Genomic DNA, 22,004 nt, shown 5'->3' on the forward strand with positions numbered 1-22,004 from the left:
CTATGGAGCCTGGAACACAAATTAAGCCAACTACTAGATAGCTAGTGGTGCCCCTGAGTATTAAAACAATGTATGGGCTGGTGTATCAATGTCTGTCCAGGAATTGGTCAATATAATATATATAATAAATATCTTTGGGTGAGGGTCCAAAATGGTCAGTTGATGTGGTCCATTCCTAACAGGTCTTCACAGACCCTTGTTCTAGTATGATCAACCCAAATAGCCTCACTGCATGTTTTTAGCAATTGTTTGTGGTTTTGTTCTGTTGTATAATTATTTACATAAGCCATGAAATAAAACTCAGTTTTCTTTGTTTTTAACAGGGGGAAATCGATGCCCATGAAGATAGCTTTAAAGCAGCAGATGCTGCAGGTCAGGCCTTGCTGAACGCTGGCCACTATGCCTCAGATGAAGTCCGAGAGAAGGTAAATAAACCAGCCATTTTCCTGCAAGTAAGCTGTGTTGCCACTGGTTTGCTTAGTAATATCTACTCTCTAAATCATTTCTAGCTTACTATCCTAACAGAAGAAAGGACAGCTCTTCTGGAGCTTTGGGAGCTTCGCCGTCAGCAATATGAACAGTGCATGGACCTGCAGCTGTTTTACAGAGACACCGAACAGGTGGACAACTGGATGAGCAAACAGGAAGTAAGCACCCCAATTCTTTAGCTTTATTAGGGGTTCTGAGCTATTATCTGTGAAATCTTCACAAGCTCTATTTTGTGCTTTAGGCTTTTCTGCTCAACGAAGACTTGGGTGATTCTCTGGACAGCGTGGAAGCTCTTCTGAAAAAACACGAGGACTTTGAGAAGTCTCTTAGCGCCCAGGAAGAGAAAATTACAGTAAGATGTGGGGGAACCATTCAAATCAATTAACTGAGGGTCATTTTCTATATGGAAAAGAATAAGTTGCATCGCCAGCATTTACATATCTAATGTTCTTCTTTGAAGGCTCTGGATGAGTTTGCTACAAAGCTAATTCAGAATAACCACTACGCCAAGGAAGATGTGGCTACCCGTAGAGATGCTGTAAGTTTATTCCATTTAAAGAATGCCACGCAATCAAACTAAATTAAACAATCTAAAATATATTCGCTTCCATTTTGTCTCTTTTCCTTGTTTTAGCTGCTGAGCCGCCGCAATGCACTTCACGAACGTGCACTCTACCGCCGCACTCAGCTGGCAGACTCCTTTCACCTGCAGCAATTCTTAAGGGACTCCGACGAGCTAAAGAGCTGGATTAATGAAAAGATGAAGACTGCAACAGATGAGGCATACAAGGTGAGAAGAGAGTTTCCGGGAATATAGAAAATGCAGTGTTAGATTAAATAAAGTCTCTTTTTAATGAATAAATATGTTGATTTCCCGGGAAGGATCCCTCCAATCTCCAGGGTAAGGTGCAGAAGCACCAAGCTTTTGAGGCTGAACTCTCTGCTAATCAAAGCCGTATAGATGCCTTGGAGAACTCTGGCCAGAAATTAATTGATGTCAACCATTACGCATCTGATGAGGTGGCAGCCCGTATGAATGAGGTCATCAATTTGTGGAAGAAGCTGCTGGAGGCCACTGAATTGAAAGGTAATGATTTATTCAACTGACCTTCAAATGCTAGCAAGAATTACAAAGGAAACATGTTTAATCACCCTTCTCATTTCAATTTACAGGGATCAAGCTGCGTGAAGCCAACCAACAGCAGCAGTTCAATCGTAATGTGGAAGACATAGAACTGTGGCTGTATGAAGTTGAGGGGCATTTGGCTTCAGATGACTATGGAAAAGACCTGACCAATGTGCAAAATCTGCAGAAAAAACATGCCTTGTTGGAGGCTGATGTAGCGGCTCACCAGGTACTAAGTTTGAAACTGTTATAACCAAAAGAAGTGGATGAGAAATCATGGTTGTGTAAAATGTAATCTTGTCCATTTTTTTAAATTTCCTCTAATAGGACCGTATTGATGGCATCACTATCCAAGCTCGTCAGTTCCAAGAGGCCGGTCATTTTGATGCTGACAATATCAAGAAGAAACAGGAGGCCCTTGTTTCTAGATATGAAGCTCTGAAGGAACCCATGGCTGCACGCAAGCAGAAGTTATCCGATTCTCTGCGTCTCCAACAGCTTTTCAGGGATGTTGAAGATGAGGAGACCTGGATAAGGGAGAAGGAACCCATTGCAGCCTCCACCAACAGAGGTAAGCCTCAAACAGCAACATGGCTAATGGGCCTTTTGCAAGCAGGAAAAGTCATAAATGATCAGCATGAATGCTTGCACCTCATTGTGGTGATGTTTTTATTTTCCATCAGGCAAGGATTTGATTGGAGTCCAGAATATCCTGAAGAAACACCAGGCCCTGCAGGCTGAAATTGCTGGTCATGAACCCCGCATCAAAGCGGTTACCCAGAAAGGGGAATCTATGATCACCGAAGGTAAAGAGAAAATCTAAACTTTGCAAACATCTTTTCTTTTTTTTCTGCCATTATTTTAAGAAATGTCAAATACTTGTGTTGTATTGCTGATACTGCTTCTCTTGTTGGTTCTTACTGAGCTAATTATTTTCCAGGCCACTTTGCCTCTGAAGAAGTGACAGGTAAATTAAATGAGCTGAATGATAAGTGGGCCACTCTGAAGAACAAAGCATCACAACGTCGACAGGACCTTGAAGATTCTCTACAAGCTCAGCAGTATTTTGCTGATGCCAACGAGGCTGAGTCTTGGATGAGGGAGAAGGAGCCTATTGTTGGAAGCACAGACTATGGCAAAGATGAAGACTCTGCTGAGGTAAAGGTTCAGCCTGAGAGATCAGTATCATGTGTGGGCCATTTTGCTTCCTAAGGCAACAGAACCATACCCACCTCTTACCCTTACCTGCCCCTCTCAGAGATGAGCTGGGGTAATTAATTCATTGTAGAAACTGCTATTGCAATCTCCTACACTAACAAAGTTGACGGGGTTTACTTGTGGGTGGCTTATTGTTCTCCCTTCTAAAATGCCAACATATATGCAGAGAATACTTTCCTTCTGCTGTTCTTTCTTCATGTTATCTTTTGTTCACAGGCCCTTCTGAAGAAACATGAAGCTCTTATGTCAGATCTCCGAGCATATGGAAGCAGTATCCAGGGACTGAGGGAACAGGCCCAGTCCTGCAGAGTAAGTTTATAAACCATGATGTGTGTATTGATGTATGCCATATTCTGAATATTGTATATCAAACATCTGCCTCTTGCGATGATAGCAACAAGTTGCCCCAACTGACGATGAAACTGGAAAGGAGCTGGTGCTGGCATTGTATGATTATCAAGAAAAGAGCCCTAGGGAGGTAACAATGAAGAAAGGAGACATCTTGACCTTGCTAAACAGCACAAATAAGGTAACTAAGCACCGACTGTGAGACCACACTAGACACTGTGCAGTGTAGTGTTTAGCATTAAATGTTTTGTAATTGTTTTCTATAGGATTGGTGGAAGGTGGAAGTGAATGATCGTCAGGGCTTTGTGCCTGCTGCATATGTGAAGAAGCTGGACCCAGCACAGTCTGCATCTCGAGAAAACCTGCTGGAGGAACAAGGAAGCATTGCTCTCCGTCAGGAGCAAATCGATGGCCAGTAAGTCTCTACATTCGTACTTAATGCCAGATAACCTCTTCTTTCCTTTAGATCTTCCTGGGCCTGTGGAAAAACGGAACCTGAAAGAACTGGATATGTGTTTCTTTGTCAATCTTTTGCTTTTCCTTCCTACATACTGTATCATACACCTTCCATTCTTCACTTCTGTTCCCTGCATGGTGCCAATCTTACAGCTATGAAATTGCAAGAACTAGACATGAATGCACGAGTGCAGCTGTGATCTAACCCTGACTATTCTAAGCTTATATTTCTGACACAGAATAACTTTGATTAAAATGACACAACTCTATCCAATTGATGAATGCTACTACTGTCATGGTTAATATACCCCATAATTGTGGTTTGCATTTGTTCAGAAAGAAATGTTCGGCTCATTGTACTTCATCCCCTTCCTAATGCATCATCTGAAATGATCACCGCTCCCTTAATTTTTGTTAATCACACTAATTATCTGCATGCCTTTTTTGCTGTGATCCTTCTTGTCTGTGCAGGGCTCACATGTCTAAGGAAGCTGGCAGTGTTTCTCTGCGTATGAATCAGGTTGAAGAATTGTAAGTAGAAATGACCCATGGTTCCATGTTGCTCTTGCCTTGGGTCACACGCTGGCTGGGTGACTTAACTTTGTTAGCTGTTGCAGTTGTTAGCAATAGATTATTTTTCAGTGCATTAGGGGTTAATCTGTGTATTATGATCATTTGTGAGACCCCCAGACCATAACTCTTGTTCGCTGAAAACAACACCAGTTCCGGGTACTTCTGTGGAAGTGACATATATCCATCTTCTTCCTGGCAGAAAAGGATTCCTGTAGTAGTTCCACAGCTAGTGGAATTTTCAAAAAACAGGAGCACCACCCAATTTGCCACCGCCCAATACTTAAGCCTTTCCTTTAAGTATACAATATTCCCTATCCTTACTCACAAGCTTCCAAACTTTAGCACCAGATATAAACCCTGAAACTTAGTGTTTCTTCCTCTTAATCATATCATCCATGTCTTGTCAACTTAGCACTTCCAAAAAGGGGTGCCCCTTCACTTGAATACTGCAGTGAATTGAGAGGGTTGGGTGATGGAGACCACATAGGTGATCCTTTGGTCATTCAAAGGAATGCTCAGGTGAGGCCAGTACTAACCAGTTAGTCAGCAAAGAATTGGTGTACTGGTTGGTACGGGCACTGTAAAACAACCTGGGTGGTGTAGAGGGGTATAGTCAAGATGGGGTATAGTGAAGAAGGGGTATAGCCAAGGAGGGGTTTTATGTTAGTGTCCTGCCTCCTAGAAGTGGAAGGTCCATCACTGACCAGATACATCATGTGTTTGTAGGTACCACAATATCTTGGAGATGGGAGAGAAGCGCAAGGACATGCTAGAGAAGAGTTGCAAGAAGTTTATGTTATTCCGTGAGGCAAATGAGCTGCAGCAGTGGATAAATGAGAAAGAAACCTCTCTTACCAATGAAGAGGTCGGGGCTGACCTGGAACAAGTCGAAGTGCTGCAGAAGAAGTTTGATGACTTTCAGAAGGTAAATACATGATCTGTATGTTTTTTAAGTATCTGCATTGTGTTTGGAGGAAACTGATCCTACCTCATTTTTTTTACCTCTGTTGTAAAGGATTTGAAAGCAAATGAGTCACGTTTGAAGGACATTAACAAGGTGGCTGACGAGCTTGAATCTGAAGGCTTGATAACAGAAGAAGTCCAGCCTGTGCAGCATCAGGTATGCCTCCTCATAGAACTGCACCTGAGGCAAAATCCCCACAGAGAACCACTGCACTGATGTTGTAGAATAGACTGACTTTTTCAGTTTAAGCCCTCTTTGCAAATTCAACTTTTGGTCAGGGCTGGGACAGGCCGTCACCCCCCCCTTTTGCGTATAATATGGATACTTGTATACGGAAATATTGGTGTAACCGTCACGGTTGAAAGAAGCTAGCAAAGCCAATATGTTTTCATCCCAAATCATATCTTCATTAAATTGTATCTAACTTGCAGTCAGCTTCAGGCCGGCCACACAGTTTGGGAACCACTGCATTAGAGGAAAGTAGAAAATTGAGGAAAAGCTAAATGTCATCAGGTTTTATAAATCAGCTAAAAAAATTAACAGCTAGTGATAGACAAATGACTGCATAGCTGTCAAGAAAATCCAATGTGGTATCTGTACATAAGTGCTCTCAATGCATTTCAACACACAACCTTTGATTTCATGATTTTTTTTCTTTTCCTTTTTAGGAGGTGTATGGGATGCAGCGGGTAAGTATCTGTCAACTACGTGCTCCAGCCATTATTGGGGGACAGCATGCCATGAAGAAAAAACAGTGCTATGTACTTTCATTTAATGCATTAGTCAGGTGATCCCACTGGTGTCTAATAAAAGGGCAGCCAAGTTTGGGAGTTTTACTTTGAAAGCAGCTAGTAAGTTGCAGGTAAAACTGGCCAGATATGGGATGACTTTGACGTAGTTGGCCAGCTTAAATATATTGCAATATATGGACAAACAATCCCTGTGTTGTTTAAAGGGTAAGGCATTTTTTAGTAGCAGTATGCACAAAATGTCTCTGTCTTAGATATATTGATAATGGGTTGAGTGCAGAGGACCTCTTGTAGTTGACTATATATATATATATATATATATATATATATATATATATATATATATATATATATATATATATATATATATATATATATATATATATATATATATATATATATATATATATATATATATATATATATATATATATGCATTAAATGAAGTATATGTATATAAAAATCAAAGATGTTATCTTTTTTTCCTGCAGGATGACCCTGACTCCAAATCAGCATCTCCATGGAAGGTAAGTAGGTGCATTCCTTTAAATGGGCAATTGTGGTGTAAAATTGGAAAATGAAGGCACATCATGTATTTTCATGTACTTTTTTTCAGTCTGTTCGAACTGCTGTTCATGCGGTGGCTACCTTCAACTCTATCAAGGTATGATCGAGATGAATGTATCCTTCATCATAGAATGTTCCACATGAACCATTGTTCAGATCTGCTTCAAATGGGATTTAAGCATTGCTTGTGTTTTTCTGCATCGACTTTAGGATTTGAACGAGCGCTGGAAGTCGCTTCAACAGCTGGCAGAAGAAAGGAGTCAGCTTCTCGGCAGTGCCCATGAAGTACAAAGATTCCACAGGTAAGCAGCTATCAAAGAGAGCGAGCATTTGGTATGTTCCAAACACTGGCTCTTCATCCACTGTTGGAAAAGGAACCACTTGGTTCTGCCAAGTTCCAAATTCTGTATTTTTGCTTTAGTTCTAAACACTAAGAGGGTGGATTAAGTTTTAAGACATGGCTATATACTGTACCTTGGTGTATCTTGCAGAGATGCTGATGAGACAAAAGAATGGATTGAAGAGAAGAACCAGGCTTTAAATACAGACAGCTACGGACATGACTTGGCAAGTGCGCAGGCTCTGCAACGTAAACACGAAGGGTTTGAGAGAGACCTCGCTGCTCTGGGAGATAAGGTGAGCATAATGCCACCATTTTGCAAATGAAGCTATATGGAATGGTACATTGGCTATAAACATCTACTTTGTCTCAGATGAACTCTTTGGGAGAGACTGCTGAGCGCCTGATCCAGTCACACCCTGAGTCTGCAGATGATATTCAGGAAAAATGCACAGAACTTAATCAGGCCTGGAACAGCCTTGGCACCCGGGCAAACCAGCGCAAGGAGAAACTGGGCGACTCTCACGATCTGCAACGCTTCCTCAGTGACTTTAGGTAACAAAGATGGTTCCAATTTTAATAATATTAGGCCTTAAGGCAGCCATACACAAGTGTACAATATGGTTACCCATCTGATTGACCAATTGTCAGAACATCTGGATTTAACCAAATAATAATGATCCCCTTGTTCATCTGATGAGCAGATCTAAAAGAAGGTGGAAGGAATTTGCAGCCCATCACTAATAGGCCTGCTAATGCCATATCAAGTTTAAAAGCTCAAAAGCAATAGTAGAGTGCTTATACCTTTTGCGGTACCAGTTGCTACACTGGGGGACCCACACCTGCCACAGGGGTCATAAAGTTACCTGCAGAAAAATATCAGTGGCACACTGAAATTTGAAAAAGTGCAAGGTTTATGTTATAGAGGTGAATAAACCTTGCACTTTTTCAAATTTCAGTGTTCCACTGGTATTTTTCTGCATCAAGTTTAAAAGCTGTCTGGACAGACTACAATATGAAGGGATAGTAAGATGGTCTGTCACAATGGCATCCAGAAGGGATCACAGATATAATGCTGTTCTGGCAGTACGTCCAAAATTGACCAAACTGTCTGACCATTTAGGTGCTTGTAATGGTCGTCTTCATATATCAAATTCTTACGACTATGTAACAGAGTAACGCATATGGTTCTATTTCACAGAGATCTCATGTCCTGGATCAATGGAATTCGGGGCTTGGTGTCATCAGATGAACTTGCTAGAGATGTGACTGGTGCAGAGGCTTTGCTGGAACGACACCAGGTAGATATTCAAACATCACTGGAAATATTACCTCTCTGGCTGCATTGAATAAACACAGTTATTGTTTGTGCGGCAAATACTAATATGGCTACTCTTGGAACCTTAGGAACACCGGACTGAGATTGATGCCAGAGCAGGCACTTTCCAGGCTTTTGAGCAGTTTGGACAGCAGCTTCTGGCTCGTGGTCATTATGACAGCCCTGAAATCAAGGAGAAGCTGGATATCTTGGAACAGGAACGGGCAAGTTTGGAAAAGGCTTGGGTAGAACGCAGAATGATGTTGGATCAGTGCTTGGAGCTGCAGGTAACAAATCACCATATTTAATCCTAAATGTTTCCAACAGACTTCACTTCTTTGCTTTCTTATTCTGGATTCACTGTTTTTGCAGCTCTTCAACCGAGATTGTGAGCAAGCGGAGAACTGGATGGCAGCCCGTGAAGCCTTCCTGAACAGCGAGGATAAAGGGGATTCCCTGGATAGTGTGGAGGCTCTAATCAAGAAACATGAAGACTTTGATAAAGCCATTAATGTCCAGGTAAGATCCAGAGAGTGAATAGGACAGGGGAAATAATGATCTTGCAGGCTGTGGCCAGTGGAATCTTTTAGCTGACCTAGTATAAAGAAAATCTACTGTTGTTGAGGCTGGGAGAAGTGGTCGAAGAGAATTTTTTTTTTTTTTTTAATTTGCAGGAAGAGAAGATTGCTGCCCTCCAGGCATTTGCCGACCAATTGATAACTGCTGAGCACTATGCCAAGGGAGATATCGCCTCCCGTCGCAATGAAGTCTTAGACAGGTGGGTTCCATGAGTGTTCAGGATTATTAAACGTTGGTTATTGTCATCTTTCCATCGGCTAAGGGTATTTCTACTACAGGTGGCGCCGTCTCAAGGCTCAGATGATTGAAAAGAGATCCAAGCTTGGGGAATCTCAGACTTTGCAGCAGTTCAGCAGGGACGTCGATGAGATCGAAGCCTGGATCAGTGAAAAATTGCAGACTGCTAGCGATGAGTCCTACAAAGATCCCACAAACATCCAGGTAAATGTAAATGATAATGTCCTTTACACAAGATGCAGATCAATGTTCTCTGTTTTCCTGTGTGAACCTGCAGAAACACCCACAATCTCCCTTCCTGCACAAAACCAGCACAATGGGGCAAACCATTGCAAGGAGCTTCCCCTGCTTTGTGTTATTATACAATGGTGCTGACACCCTGTTGAAGGGATGCAATAAATCCTGCCCGGTTGTGCCAGTTTTGTCCTTCTCTATGGTAAAGGGCTGACCCCTTTCCTAGGACTAACCACTTGGCAGTATTTTAAAGAAATTGTGACACCTGAAATTAAACCTTTTTTTACATCTATCATAACATTGTCTTTGAATGCTATTTATAATATTGCCAGTTTTTACTGATGATTTTACATTACCTATCTGATCCCCCATGTTTCTCTATGAGTGGGCTGACATTTGTGCAACAGTAGTCTGTTGGCATTAGAAACTCTTAACTGAAAGGCTGAGAAGGGACAGGTCAGGTTGGTAAAACAGTCAGGTTTAGGAACTGGAAGTAACAAATACTTACAAAAGCAGACATATTAGTGAAAAACTGTCAACATGACCCATAGGTAATTTTTTGTGTACATTTTAGTGTCCGTATCACTTTAAAAAGACAAGGACCGCAAAATATCTTAGTCCTATAATATAGCCCAATACTGCCCATGTCATGATTTCCATTGCCAGCAATGCAATTTTTAGGTATTTTAGCAGGGGTGGGGTATGATGAGTAAAATACCTATTATAGCAGGAGAATGAGGAAGATATGGCCCAGCATCTGCCTTATCTGCAGTTTCAAGTAAGAGACTTGACTCCTTTCATCCCTATACAGGGAATACTCTTCTACATACATAACAATTGCTGGTCTATCTCTGTTGTGGTCTATCTCTGTCATGAATCTATTAAAATAAACAGAAGCAAATTTTTGCTTTTAAAATGTTAAAAGCTACAACCGACACAGGGAACAGGTGTCACAGGTCAATGTGTGATGGGCATTACCCAAATCCTGATATAGCTGAATGCATAATTGTAGTAATGCTCACCTAATAGGCCTTCAGTAAGTATGATGACACTCAACACCCTTTCTTCTTGCTCTGTTTTATAGCTTTCCAAATTGCTGGTAAGTGGTCAGGTTATTGTTTTCCGTCTTCCTCACCTGTGTGTAGTCACCTTGTTGTGGTTTCTTACTCCATTCGAGTCCTTTCATTTTCATTAGCAGTTCTAAGTGTTCCCCCCCCCCCGGGTTCCTGGTTTATGTTCATAGTCATTGTGTGGCTGGTGTTCTTTGCGTTATCAGAGCACGTTCTGCATGATCTCATTAACCTTGGCGTGAGCTCATATTCCTCTGATATTGTCCTTTTCCCATGTGTTGGTCAGTATTTGGGTTGCTCTATACTTGTTAGGGATTGGGATAGAGACTAACCTTGTGCTGGTAGAGGTGTTCCATGATTCCTGTGCGAGGGGATCATTTCCTCCTTGTGCCTTAATGCTAAACTTTGGGAAATGATTCCTCGCCAGAAGCTGTATCTACTTCAGCCAGATTCACTTTTGTCTTTTTGTCAACTCATTGTGACATATTTGCTGGGGATGCACCGACTTTCAAACTGAAGTCATGTGGCTTTTAAGAGTTTGGATTTGGCATGATTGAACACTTAGGATTCAATAGAATCCAAATGCTGTAGAAAGTGTTAGAACTCAGCTTAATCCCAAACTGAGCCCTGGATTCTGTGTATCCCTAATTTTAGCATCTCCATTTATTATGGTTTAACCAGAATATAATTTTCAGGGTTTCTTCAACTTAATAAAGCAGGGAAGGCACATGAAAGGTAGGGTATAGCTTACAACAGTACAGTAGGAGGCTGAGTAGCACAGAGCCTAGAAACTCCTTTCTGGTTATGGCCTTTTATGGTGCTCAAGGAAGTTCAGGTTCTATGGTAGATTCTATATTCCTTGGCAAGGGACCAGTCTTGACAAGTCCACATTTTTCATTCCATCTCAATGGTCTTAAATATGTTTTTAAAGTTTATTGACCACCCCAGTGCCTTCCCATACCAACTTTTCCCCTCTATGATGAACAGATGAGCTGGCCAGAGTGGAGACAACTTCTTGGCAATGGTCAAAGGTCCAAAGAAAAACAAAAACATTTATGAGGTTTCTTCTTGACGCTACTGCATTTGTGCAGTTGACTTTAGGCATCAGTAAATTCCACACAGAAGGTTAACATTTGCCATATATAATCATAAAATCATTATCTAACCCTAACGGGCCTTAAGGCTGAACCCCCTTTACTGACTTTAGGTGGGCCAGCTCCACAGTTTGGGAACATATACTTTAAGCTGTTCTCCATTGGTACACAGAGCAAACACCAGAAACACCAGGCTTTTGAAGCTGAGCTCCATGCCAATGCTGACCGTATTCGTGGAGTAGTCGACATGGGGAACTCCCTTATTGAGCGAGGTGCTTGTGCTGGCAGTGAGGATGCAGTGAAGGTGAGTTTTACTTGGTTATAGTTTATCATGTGCCATCTTTACTAGACAAGTCTATGTGCTATTCTGGGTATGCAGAGCCTAGTTCCTTTTTGTTTACCCTGACTCTTTTCATGACTTAGGCTCGCCTTGGAGCTCTTGCTGATCAGTGGCAGTTCCTTGTAAGCAAGTCTGCAGAGAAGAGCCAGAAACTGAAGGAAGCAAACAAGCAGCAGAACTTCAACACTGGCATCAAAGATTTTGATTTCTGGCTGTCAGAGGTAAGAAACTATATTCAAGATGGGAATGCTTGATCAGATACCTTCTTATAGACCAAGATATTCCAGGGCTGTCCAACGGATGGCATGGTGGCTACTCAGTGTAACAGTCCCCATCTTCTTTTGCTATGTTTAATGCTGACATATATCCACTCTCTCTCATTCCATTAGGTGGATGCTTTGCTGGCATCAGAGGACTATGGAAAGGACTTGGCATCTGTTAATAACCTGCTGAAAAAACACCAGCTTCTGGAAGCCGATATCTCTGCTCACGAGGTAAAGGAAAAGTATTGTATTGTACAAAGAGGGCTGCAATGATGTATTTGATGCAATGCCTCTGTGTTAACTTTATGTGTTCCTCAATGTCTTGCTCTACAGGATCGCCTAAAAGATCTCAATGGGCAGGCAGATAGTCTGATGACCAGCAGCGCCTTTGACACCACCCAGGTGAAGGAGAAAAGGGATGCCATCAATGACCGCTTCCAGCGCATCAAAAGCATGGCTGCTGCACGCCGCAGCAGGTTGAATGAGTCCCACCGCCTGCACCAGTTCTTCAGAGATCTTGATGATGAGGAATCATGGATCAAGTATGTCACTACTAGCCATAATAAAAGGGTTTAGTAATGGCATGTATATGCGGTGTTAGCTTTCAGAAAGTTAATGCCTAATGAAAATGTTGTTCTTGCACTCAGGGAAAAGAAACTTCTGGTTGGATCCGATGACTATGGTCGAGATTTGACTGGAGTGCAGAATTTGAGGAAGAAACACAAGAGATTGGAAGCTGAACTGGCAGCTCATGAGCCAGCCATTCAGGTGAGTAGGTTCAAATTCCTTTGCATTGACCGTGATCTAGCCGTGATCTCTCTGTGAACAGACAAGCTACATGTCAGACACCTTCTTTTAGTCTTTGGCATTCTGTTTTCAAACGGTGTCAAACCAAAGTACAACTGAAACTGGTGAAATTAACAAAGAGTTCCAGTAGACTTGCACTGACAGGTCAGCATAGAGACTGTAATGTTAACGTCACAGCTGTACTCTAACTCACCGATGTGTTGCTACAGGGAGTGCTGGACACTGGAAAGAAACTTGCCGATGACAACACTATTGGAAAAGATGAAATTCAGCAGCGACTGGCACAGTTTTTAGAGCACTGGAAGGAACTGAGGGAACAAGCAGCAGCTCGGTGAGCACCAATGATCACTGTCTCAATGAAGCATATGTGTTGGACTGCACCGTTTGTCTCTCAGATGCCATACATCCCAATTCCAATCTTTTTTTTTTTTTAAATATTTGCAGTGGTCAGAGGCTGGAAGAATCTCTTGAGTACCAACAATTTGTAGCCAATGTAGAGGAAGAGGAAGCCTGGATTAATGAAAAGATGACTCTAGTGGCCAGTGAAGACTATGGTGACACACTGGCTGCCATCCAGGTTGGTATACAGGGCAGCCTTAAGCTGAAGATCGAATCATGTGAGCATGCCAAGTGTGTGATTACCAAAGGAAACTAGACTTCTGCCTTGCATAGCTTCTCCACTAGACCTGGTCTCCATGATATTCAATTACTTTCAGAACAATAAGACCTCACTGTGTCTTTTTTAACTGCAGGGATTGCTGAAGAAGCACGAGGCATTTGAGACAGACTTTACAGTGCACAAAGACAGAGTACATGATGTATGTGCCAATGGAGAAGACCTGATACAGAAGGTAAGTCACGTGAGGGCATGGTATGTTTGTGTATACTGGAGTCAGACAAAGTACATTCCAATAATTCTCCCTACTAGAACAATCACCATGTGGAGAATATTAGTGCCAAAATGAAGGGTCTCCGTGGGAAGGTGGCAGAGCTAGAGAAGGCAGCTGCACAGCGCAAGGCCAAACTTGATGAGAATTCCGCTTTCCTGCAGTTCAACTGGAAGGCGGATGTTGTAGAGTCATGGATTGGTGAGTATCATCCCAAGGACTATTGAATCCCTCTTATAGCATTGGGACATTAATATTACCAATAAACCAGCCCCTCTGTTCTCTTAGCTGTAGCCTCTGTCTTCATTTTACAGGTATTCATTACACAGTTTTTAACGGGGAGGGGTGAAAAAAAACTGAAATTAATTTCAGGTTTACGGTTTAGTGAAAGAAATACCAAAAACCATAGATACGTTTCCTTGTTGTGATGAGTAAGTATTCTGCACAAACCCTATTCACTGACCATAGGAATATAGGAATAAAGACCAGTAGCACTGTCCTAATCATTTTCTACGTACTGTCGGTTTGTAGGTGAAAAAGAGAACAGCCTGAAGACTGATGATTATGGTAGAGACCTCTCCTCTGTGCAAACTCTTCTTACTAAGCAGGTGAGTTGCAATAAACACAAGTTGTTTAATGCAAGCTACCAGTGATTACAGCCTATTAGTAATGTACGCCCTCCTTTCTACATCCCAGGAAACATTTGACGCTGGGCTACAGGCTTTCCAGCAAGAGGGCATTACCAACATCACTACACTGAAAGACCAGCTTCTGGCCGCAAAGCATGTGCAGTCGCGAGCTATAGAGTCCCGTCATGCTTCTCTGATGAAGCGCTGGAACCAGTTGTTGGATAATTCTGCTGCCCGCAAGAAGAAGCTACTGGAGGCTCAGGAACACTACAGAAAGGTGAGTGCTGAGTCACTCTCACTCTTCTGACTGTTCTTATTAGGAGAACACATTTTCAGCTTACAGTGCTCTATATCGGTCGTCTACAATTGTCGCCAAATAAATACTGTTTCTTTTCACAGGTTGAGGACTTGTTCCTAACATTTGCCAAGAAAGCATCTGCCTTTAACAGCTGGTTTGAGAATGCTGAGGAGGACTTGACTGATCCCGTTCGCTGCAACTCTTTGGAGGAAATCAAGGCGCTACGTGAGGCACACAATGCCTTCCGCAATTCTCTCACCTCTGCCCAGACAGATTTCAACCAGCTTGCCGAACTGGACAGGCAAATCAAGGGCTACCGGGTAGCCTCCAATCCCTACACATGGTTCACCATGGAGGCTTTGGAGGAGACATGGCGCAACCTGCAGAAAATCATAAAGGTAACATCTTATGGATCTGAATTTGGCCTTGTTCTTGGGAGAATCCCTAAAATGAATTGTATAAATATTTAGGGTCTCATAGGTTTCAGTTGCAAAAAGTGTTTCTCGTGCTTCCTCTAGGAACGTGAACTTGAGCTACAGAAAGAACAGCGTAGACAGGAAGAGAACGATAAGCTCCGACAAGAGTTTGCCCAGCATGCCAATGCTTTCCATCAATGGATTCAGGAGACAAGGTTACAGATCATTCCAATCATCCGACCCTCATCCTTTCCATCTATAGCCTCACCATTTATACACTCCATTTTCATCTTTATTTTAATTCTGTGCTATGTTGATCAGTTTGGATTCTAATTTAAATGTATTGAAATGCTAATCTTGTGATTCTCAACTTTTTCTTTGTGTGCATTTTTCCCTCCTTACTCTGCTGCCATCTTCAATTTGCCTCTGTCCTAGGACCTACCTTCTGGACGGGTTAGTATTTCAACATTTTTCTGTCTCATTGTTTGATTTTTATTATTGTGTATGTATGTTGTGCTCTTGTCTCTCCTGCACTTATAGAGCCAACGTAATATTAACACAATTCTGGAGCAGTGCCAGAGAGCCAAGGGAGATTTGTTCCTATTCCTTTGCTTTTAAATGTTCCTAAAGCCAGTCATACACTTCCCAGGATTTCCTCCTGGCTTGGCTGCTCTTGACCTTATCAGCAGCTTATTGGGCTGTGTATAATAAGTATCTGTTGGGGCTCAACCTTATCTTCATCATGTTGGCTAGAAAATCCCTTTGGGCAAAGTCATATCAGATCTCCTGAGGGTGCAGCATAGCCCCCTGATCTGACTTGATGATTGACCCAAAGTCCAAGCCTCAGATCAGCTTGATTTTGAGTAACTAAGACAAAGATCCACTTGTCCTTTGACCTCTTTAAATAAGTGGGTCCTGTAAGTAGAGCTTGGCAACCCAATAGCTGTTGGCTTGTTTCAGGGCTCCATATACTTCTTTGTACAATATTGGGCCAGATTTTGGACAGCACTGCCTTAAGTTCCCTTCTATCATGACTTTTCTAATTTAACACAAAGTGCAACTGCAACTTGGCAAGTCTACGAGCAATTTCTCCGTCTTGTGTCTGTGTGTGTTCTATGTGTTGGGGACATTCACTTTTGGGTCTCTTTTCTTTAAATAGCATAGCCTATCGCCGAGTCATACGTGTGTATCAGTATGAAGTTGGGGATGATCTTTCTGGAAGGTTTTTTTATCTTACCTCTTTATTGCTCAGTTTCCACTGGTTTTCTGTGCCACTCTGATGCTTTCCCCGGTACTAACCCTCACTGCAACATTTTGGTTGGTAGGGCTGCAATGGTTTTCTGATTTTATTCTGCACTATGAGGGCTTAGTTAAAGCACTTTATCTTTTTGTACTGTCCAATCATGCAGGTTGAGCAAGAGTTATTCATACAGAAGGGATGATCACCTTAACACTTACTCTCACTCAGCCATCCGATGTGTGCAGTGTGCTGTGTTCCCTCCTCCACGTGATGCACATTGTGTGTTTGTGGCACTGGTTTGATCACCAGTAGAAAGCAGTTGCTGTGTCTGGATTGGTTGCAAAGTGGTTTTGCGGCTGTGAGCTTTGACTTGAGAAGGGCCAAGGCATATTGTTAACTGAACAAGCCAAAGACTATCCTGTTGTCAAGACTGACAAATAAACCTGCTCACTAATAAAAGGGGTGGCTTATATACAGAAAGGCTTGAAGAAGATGCTCCAAACACTGTTGAGCTTGTCTCGCACTGGGCTGAGGAGTGCGATGAACGCTGAGTGCTTGGCTTAGAGCTGTTGAGTTTAAAGCTGATCAGTCCAGCTACATAAAAATTAATTTCTAGTTGTCAGTCATATCTTTTCTAATTACTCTAGCGAGCGAGCATTTATAACTCATCATCGCCTTCTACTAATTTAAATTGTATCTGTAGGTCTTGTATGGTGGAAGAGTCTGGAACGTTGGAGTCACAACTAGAAGCTACAAAGGTTTGTTCCCCTTTATAATTCTACTTTTATCTGGGAATGAAAGAGATTTGTGCTGAGGTCTGAACGACCATGTTTCCGCTTTGCAGAGAAAGCATCAGGAGATCCGGGCCATGAGGAGTCAGTTGAAGAAGATAGAAGATCTCGGCGCAGCAATGGAAGAGGCTCTTATCTTGGATAATAAATACACAGAACACAGCACTGTTGGGCTGGCACAGCAATGGGACCAACTGGATCAGTTAGGCATGAGAATGCAACACAACCTGGAGCAACAGATCCAGGCCAGAAACACAACTGGTGTAACAGAGGAAGCACTCAAAGAATTCAGCATGATGTTTAAGTGAGTATCATTGGAATAGACTCAAATCACTTTATACGGAATTATATATGAGCATTCCTAGGATTCAAAGAGCTTGAAACTCTTTGTTTTGGCACAATACCCTGGGGTGTAGCATGATCCTGTAGGTAAAGGGAAATTAAAGTGTACAAAAGAAGAACGTATGCTTACCAAGTACTGGTCTATAGTTAACACAAGCATCTGAGGAAGGATCTCTGGATCTGAAACATGTAGTGCAACTTATCAAATAAAAGGATCACAGTTCGGCTGAAATGGAGTGATGTTTTGTAATATGTGAAGTCAAGGAGGTTTGGCAGTACCTGGCTGTGTGTGATTAAACATATACATTGAGAACAACAAGGGAGGTCTTTACCTACAGTTGATTTATACTGGTATATAGACATAGGTGTAACAAAGGACAGACCATTATCTGAGCATAAAGCTTGTAAACTGACAGCCAGTTTCTCCTTTCTAGGCATTTTGACAAGGACAAGTCTGGCCGCCTCAACCACCAAGAATTCAAATCTTGTCTGCGGTCCCTTGGGTACGATCTTCCCATGGTAGAGGAAGGAGAACCAGACCCAGAGTTTGAAGCCATTCTGGACACTGTAGATCCCAACAGGTAAAAATCACAGCAGTTGACCCAGATTGTCTTGGTTACTGGGAAACATGAGGTTTCTGATGAGTATTTTTTCTCTCCCCCTGCTCCAGAGATGGGCACGTTTCTCTACAGGAATACATGGCTTTCATGATTAGCAGAGAAACTGAAAACGTCAAATCAAGCGAGGAGATAGAGATTGCCTTCCGAGCACTGAGTACAGACCAGAAACCATATGTCACAAAGGAAGAACTATACCAGGTCAGTGTCTAAGGACAGGGGTTGCAATCAGTGTCAGTTTGGTGCTGTTTGATTCGTTACATCCCCAGGCCAGGATTTGCGGCAAGGCCACATAGGTCCGGGCCTAGGGTGGCAAAAATTAAGGGGTGGCATGCCGCCCAGCCGCAGGGTTAATCACCTCAATCCCGGAGCACTAAGCGATAGGCGCTTAGCGCTCCACTAATAAAATATGCCCATGCGCACAATCTTGTGGGAGGGAGGGGGTGCCGGAGGACATTGGCTATGGGCGCCCTCTGGGGAAATCCGCGCATGTACATCCCTTAATCCATCTGTTTAGGGCAAAGGGCAACAGGCTACCATTAACCATCTCTGCTTGTTCCTTCTTTACAGAATCTAACACGCGAACAGGCAGATTACTGCATTTCACACATGAAACCTTACATGGACAGCAAGGGCCGCGAACTGCCCTCCGCATACGACTACGTGGAATTCACACGCTCGCTATTTGTGAACTGATGTGGCTGATTAAAGCCTTGCTTGTGTCTGCTGTTTCTGGCTGTGCATGTTCTCTGCCTTCAACTGCCCACTGTATCCTTAGCCGACTGAAGAAGCAATATGAGCAATGTGCTTTAATAAATGCTGATTATTCACTAGTGTGTCTACTTGTTCTCTTTTCCAACTCAAGTGCCCAATGGCTGAATCATGGGATAGATGGGCAGAATTCTAAATGTGGATATATGAAGACACTAGTCTTAATTTCTGTTTCAAACAGGGGAATGGTTGTTTTTTTCTGTTATATATATATATAAGTAACAAGAAGCATCTTCTAAAATTCCTGAAACCAATATGCTGATTATAGGTGCCCTACTCGCTTTAGGTGCTACACGCTTTCATGGGAGACAACCAGAATTCCAGGAATCCTTAGAAATGTGGGGTTAACATACTAGGGATTTAAAAGTGTCAAGTGTCCCTTTAAAAGCACAACTTCTTCCTCATTCATTACCATTCACAGTCAAAACCTTCATTACCATTCTGGCAGTCACAGCCCCCCTCGTGTTTGTTTTCCCTCAGGAAGTACATCCCCAATCTCTCACCAATTCCATTTCAGCCTCTTTTCCTGACAGCACTCTACTTAGTATAGAAGTATATGGGATCAGTTATCCAGAAAGCTCAGAATTACGGAAAAGCTGCCTCCCATAGACTCCATTTTTTTTTTTAATTATTTCCTTTTTCTCTGTAGTAATAAAACAGTACATTGTACTCGATCCAGACTAAGATATAATTAATCCTTATTGGAAGTCTATTGGGTTTATTTAATATTAATGTGATTTCTGGTAGGCTTAGGTATGAAGATCCAAATTACAGAAAGATCTGTTATCCGGAAAAATCCAGGTCCCGAGCATTCTGTATAACGGGTCCCGTACCTGTACTAGGTCCCCATAAAGCTGACTTACTGGAGTATGTCCTTTCATTTCAGTGCCCACAACCTGTGCCAGGGGCCTAGATTAGATGGTTTTATCATGTACAGTTTACAGGGATAAACATGATGCTGTACAACACCAAGCTAAAACTGACTGTAGTGCAAAATGCATAACTGTTATTGGAAATTATGGGGAAAGCTTTGTTTCCTGTATGTGCTGGTATAACCTGGGCATTCCAAATACTGTATTTATTGGAGGATTTCATTGAATCTTCACTGAATCCTAAGAAAATACTCGCATATATATATGCACAGTGCATTAGAGATTATCATTCATATTAATCTCCAGCATAAGAGGTACCAATGATGGCTCTTTTAAAGTGTAATGGGTAAACATATTTGTAATGTTTGTTAGACACACCACAGTGAATGTAAATACTTACATTTGACTGGTCTGGGGGTCCAATTTCTGTGATACAGCACTGCCAATGGCCCCAGCAATCCTTTTCAGTATCCCAGACATGGCGCATGTGCAGTAGTAAAGATGAGGACATTCATGGTTCAAATTGTATTCCACGGCGAATGCATAACATCAGGGCGCTCAATGGAGCATCGGGAAAGATGATGGCACAGCAGAAACAGTCCCCTGGGCCTGTGTACTTCACAGGGGACAGAACCAGCAGCCTAGGGTATAAGCGTAATGAATATATTCACTGGCATAGCCCAATGAGTTCACTTTCCTTGTCCTTTTATAAGGTTTTTGTCCTTTAATTTAAGAACCATTAGGACAGAATTTACCTAAATTTCACTATAGTGTTTGTTGTCCTCACTACATACTGTAATTATAAGTGCCTGTACATTCACTTTTCTATTTCCTAACTTTTCACAAAGAAACACACCAGTCACTAGTATTGGCAGATAGATTCTGTATTATTTATGAATACATACCTTCTGTACTTGGCTTAATATATTCATCAAATAAAGCCCCATGTCAGATTTCAAAATTGAATATAAAAAAATCTGTTTGCTCTTTTGAGAAATGGATTTCAGTGCAGAATTCTGCTGGAGTAGCACTATTAACTGATGCGTTTTGAAAAAAACATTTTTTCCCATGACAGTATCCCTTTAAGCCTTCTTAATAGGAGAGTCAAACAGAAGTACAACTTGCAATTGGCCACCTTAAATACCTATCTCATGATTGGACACACCTGCTTATGAAGTTCAAGGCGTAAGCTGGCCATAGATGTTGAGATTTTTAAAAGATCAGATCCTGATCGTGAGACCACGATCTTCTCAGAACGATCGTACGATCGTATGAATTTACCATCAACTAAAAAGACCAATTTGCCAGGAAAACAAAGGGGAGCTGCCTGCTTGGCCCTGCAAACATAGATAGATTGCACTGGGACCGACAAAGATTTTTTGACCTGGCCGATCAATTTCCCGACAGATGTCGGCCGAAAAATCGTAAGATGTACGATCGTTCGAATACCACTAACCGCACGATAATTTCGAAGGATTGGTCTGACTTCCTTAAAATCGGTCGTTCGGCAAGAAGAATCGTCGCGTCTATGGGGAGCTTTAACGAGCTAATCCAACCAATTTGGTGTTGCCAGTAATCAGTATTGAGCAGGTACATGCATTTAAATTAGCAAAAATACAAGCGTGCCCAAATTTTTGCACAGTTTGTTTTTCACATTTGATTTAATTTCATACAACTGGATGAGGGAAATTTTTCTTATCATACTTACCGTAATTTCTCTTTCCTGGACTCAGGAACAGCATCAGGTCTGGACTGGGATTCACAATAGGCATTGGCATTCCAAGTACACAGAGGCCCAAGCAGCCCCCCGCTAGCCCAATAAATAGCAACTGTCTACTGCCTTAGCAGGGCGCATTCTACCTCTGTTTTTGAGGTTTTTGCAAACCCTGTTTCCTATACGCTGTTTCAATGCAGGCCGTTATCCATTTACTGAGCATCTTCTTAAAGGCCAACTGTCCTTTACAAGGCCCCTGTAAAATAAGAAACAAGCGATATGTTTTCCTCACAGCCGCTGATCTTGGGATAAATATTTCCAGAATTCTAACTGGATCAATCTCCAAAAGCTGAGGCTGCTGCTGGATAATTTCCTTTGAAAATCTTGGAATAATAATGTCTTGAGATTCGAAACTTTTTTTGGTATAAACTCCGGATCAGCTCTTAAAATGACTTTATCCTTAACACAGCAACACAGCTCTGCCTTAATCGATAAAGCTTAAAGTTCACTGATACGTCGAGCAGACACAATAGCAATTAAGAAGGCAACCTTCCAGCAAACCTCCGCCGTCTTAGGATGTGATGGATTAGCACCATTTATTTGCTACCATTGTACAAATTTATCCCAGATTCTGTTATATGTAATTCTGATGGAT

At 42.0% G+C, this 22,004-nt stretch overlaps 1 protein-coding gene across 7 annotated transcripts in view; it reads left to right on the forward strand.

Annotated features, from left to right (window-relative positions):
* sptan1.S (spectrin, alpha, non-erythrocytic 1 S homeolog) overlaps positions 1-18,822 on the forward strand; it is a 34,894-nt gene extending 16,072 nt beyond the window's left edge. Inside the window, exons 11-58 of one of the 7 annotated variants that reach the window (XM_041574741.1) lie at positions 324-425; positions 510-647; positions 731-841; positions 950-1,027; positions 1,124-1,279; positions 1,372-1,576; positions 1,663-1,844; positions 1,943-2,186; positions 2,299-2,421; positions 2,556-2,773; positions 3,050-3,142; positions 3,228-3,362; positions 3,448-3,596; positions 4,109-4,168; positions 4,937-5,135; positions 5,226-5,330; positions 5,843-5,863; positions 6,415-6,450; positions 6,540-6,587; positions 6,701-6,792; positions 6,982-7,126; positions 7,204-7,385; positions 8,032-8,131; positions 8,238-8,435; positions 8,521-8,667; positions 8,823-8,926; positions 9,006-9,168; positions 10,283-10,297; positions 11,535-11,666; positions 11,786-11,923; positions 12,092-12,196; positions 12,299-12,507; positions 12,613-12,733; positions 12,982-13,103; positions 13,217-13,349; positions 13,525-13,623; positions 13,701-13,860; positions 14,191-14,267; positions 14,356-14,565; positions 14,688-14,984; positions 15,105-15,217; positions 15,438-15,455; positions 16,162-16,224; positions 16,946-17,000; positions 17,087-17,337; positions 17,810-17,956; positions 18,046-18,193; positions 18,563-18,822. In XM_041574741.1, the coding sequence (XP_041430675.1) occupies positions 324-425; positions 510-647; positions 731-841; positions 950-1,027; positions 1,124-1,279; positions 1,372-1,576; positions 1,663-1,844; positions 1,943-2,186; positions 2,299-2,421; positions 2,556-2,773; positions 3,050-3,142; positions 3,228-3,362; positions 3,448-3,596; positions 4,109-4,168; positions 4,937-5,135; positions 5,226-5,330; positions 5,843-5,863; positions 6,415-6,450; positions 6,540-6,587; positions 6,701-6,792; positions 6,982-7,126; positions 7,204-7,385; positions 8,032-8,131; positions 8,238-8,435; positions 8,521-8,667; positions 8,823-8,926; positions 9,006-9,168; positions 10,283-10,297; positions 11,535-11,666; positions 11,786-11,923; positions 12,092-12,196; positions 12,299-12,507; positions 12,613-12,733; positions 12,982-13,103; positions 13,217-13,349; positions 13,525-13,623; positions 13,701-13,860; positions 14,191-14,267; positions 14,356-14,565; positions 14,688-14,984; positions 15,105-15,217; positions 15,438-15,455; positions 16,162-16,224; positions 16,946-17,000; positions 17,087-17,337; positions 17,810-17,956; positions 18,046-18,193; positions 18,563-18,688 (6,273 nt within the window). In that variant the 3' untranslated portion in view covers positions 18,689-18,822. The remainder of the gene's footprint in view (positions 1-323; positions 426-509; positions 648-730; positions 842-949; positions 1,028-1,123; positions 1,280-1,371; positions 1,577-1,662; positions 1,845-1,942; positions 2,187-2,298; positions 2,422-2,555; positions 2,774-3,049; positions 3,143-3,227; positions 3,363-3,447; positions 3,597-4,108; positions 4,169-4,936; positions 5,136-5,225; positions 5,331-5,842; positions 5,864-6,414; positions 6,451-6,539; positions 6,588-6,700; positions 6,793-6,981; positions 7,127-7,203; positions 7,386-8,031; positions 8,132-8,237; positions 8,436-8,520; positions 8,668-8,822; positions 8,927-9,005; positions 9,169-10,282; positions 10,298-11,534; positions 11,667-11,785; positions 11,924-12,091; positions 12,197-12,298; positions 12,508-12,612; positions 12,734-12,981; positions 13,104-13,216; positions 13,350-13,524; positions 13,624-13,700; positions 13,861-14,190; positions 14,268-14,355; positions 14,566-14,687; positions 14,985-15,104; positions 15,218-15,437; positions 15,456-16,161; positions 16,225-16,945; positions 17,001-17,086; positions 17,338-17,809; positions 17,957-18,045; positions 18,194-18,562) is intronic. The other 6 variants (XM_041574744.1, XM_041574742.1, XM_041574743.1 and 3 more) reach the window with 6 other exon arrangements.
* The last annotated feature ends 3,182 nt before the right edge of the window (positions 18,823-22,004 follow it).

The sequence above is a fragment of the Xenopus laevis genome, chromosome 8S (assembly GCF_017654675.1).
Source record: "Xenopus laevis strain J_2021 chromosome 8S, Xenopus_laevis_v10.1, whole genome shotgun sequence".
Lineage (NCBI taxonomy): Eukaryota > Metazoa > Chordata > Amphibia > Anura > Pipidae > Xenopus > Xenopus laevis.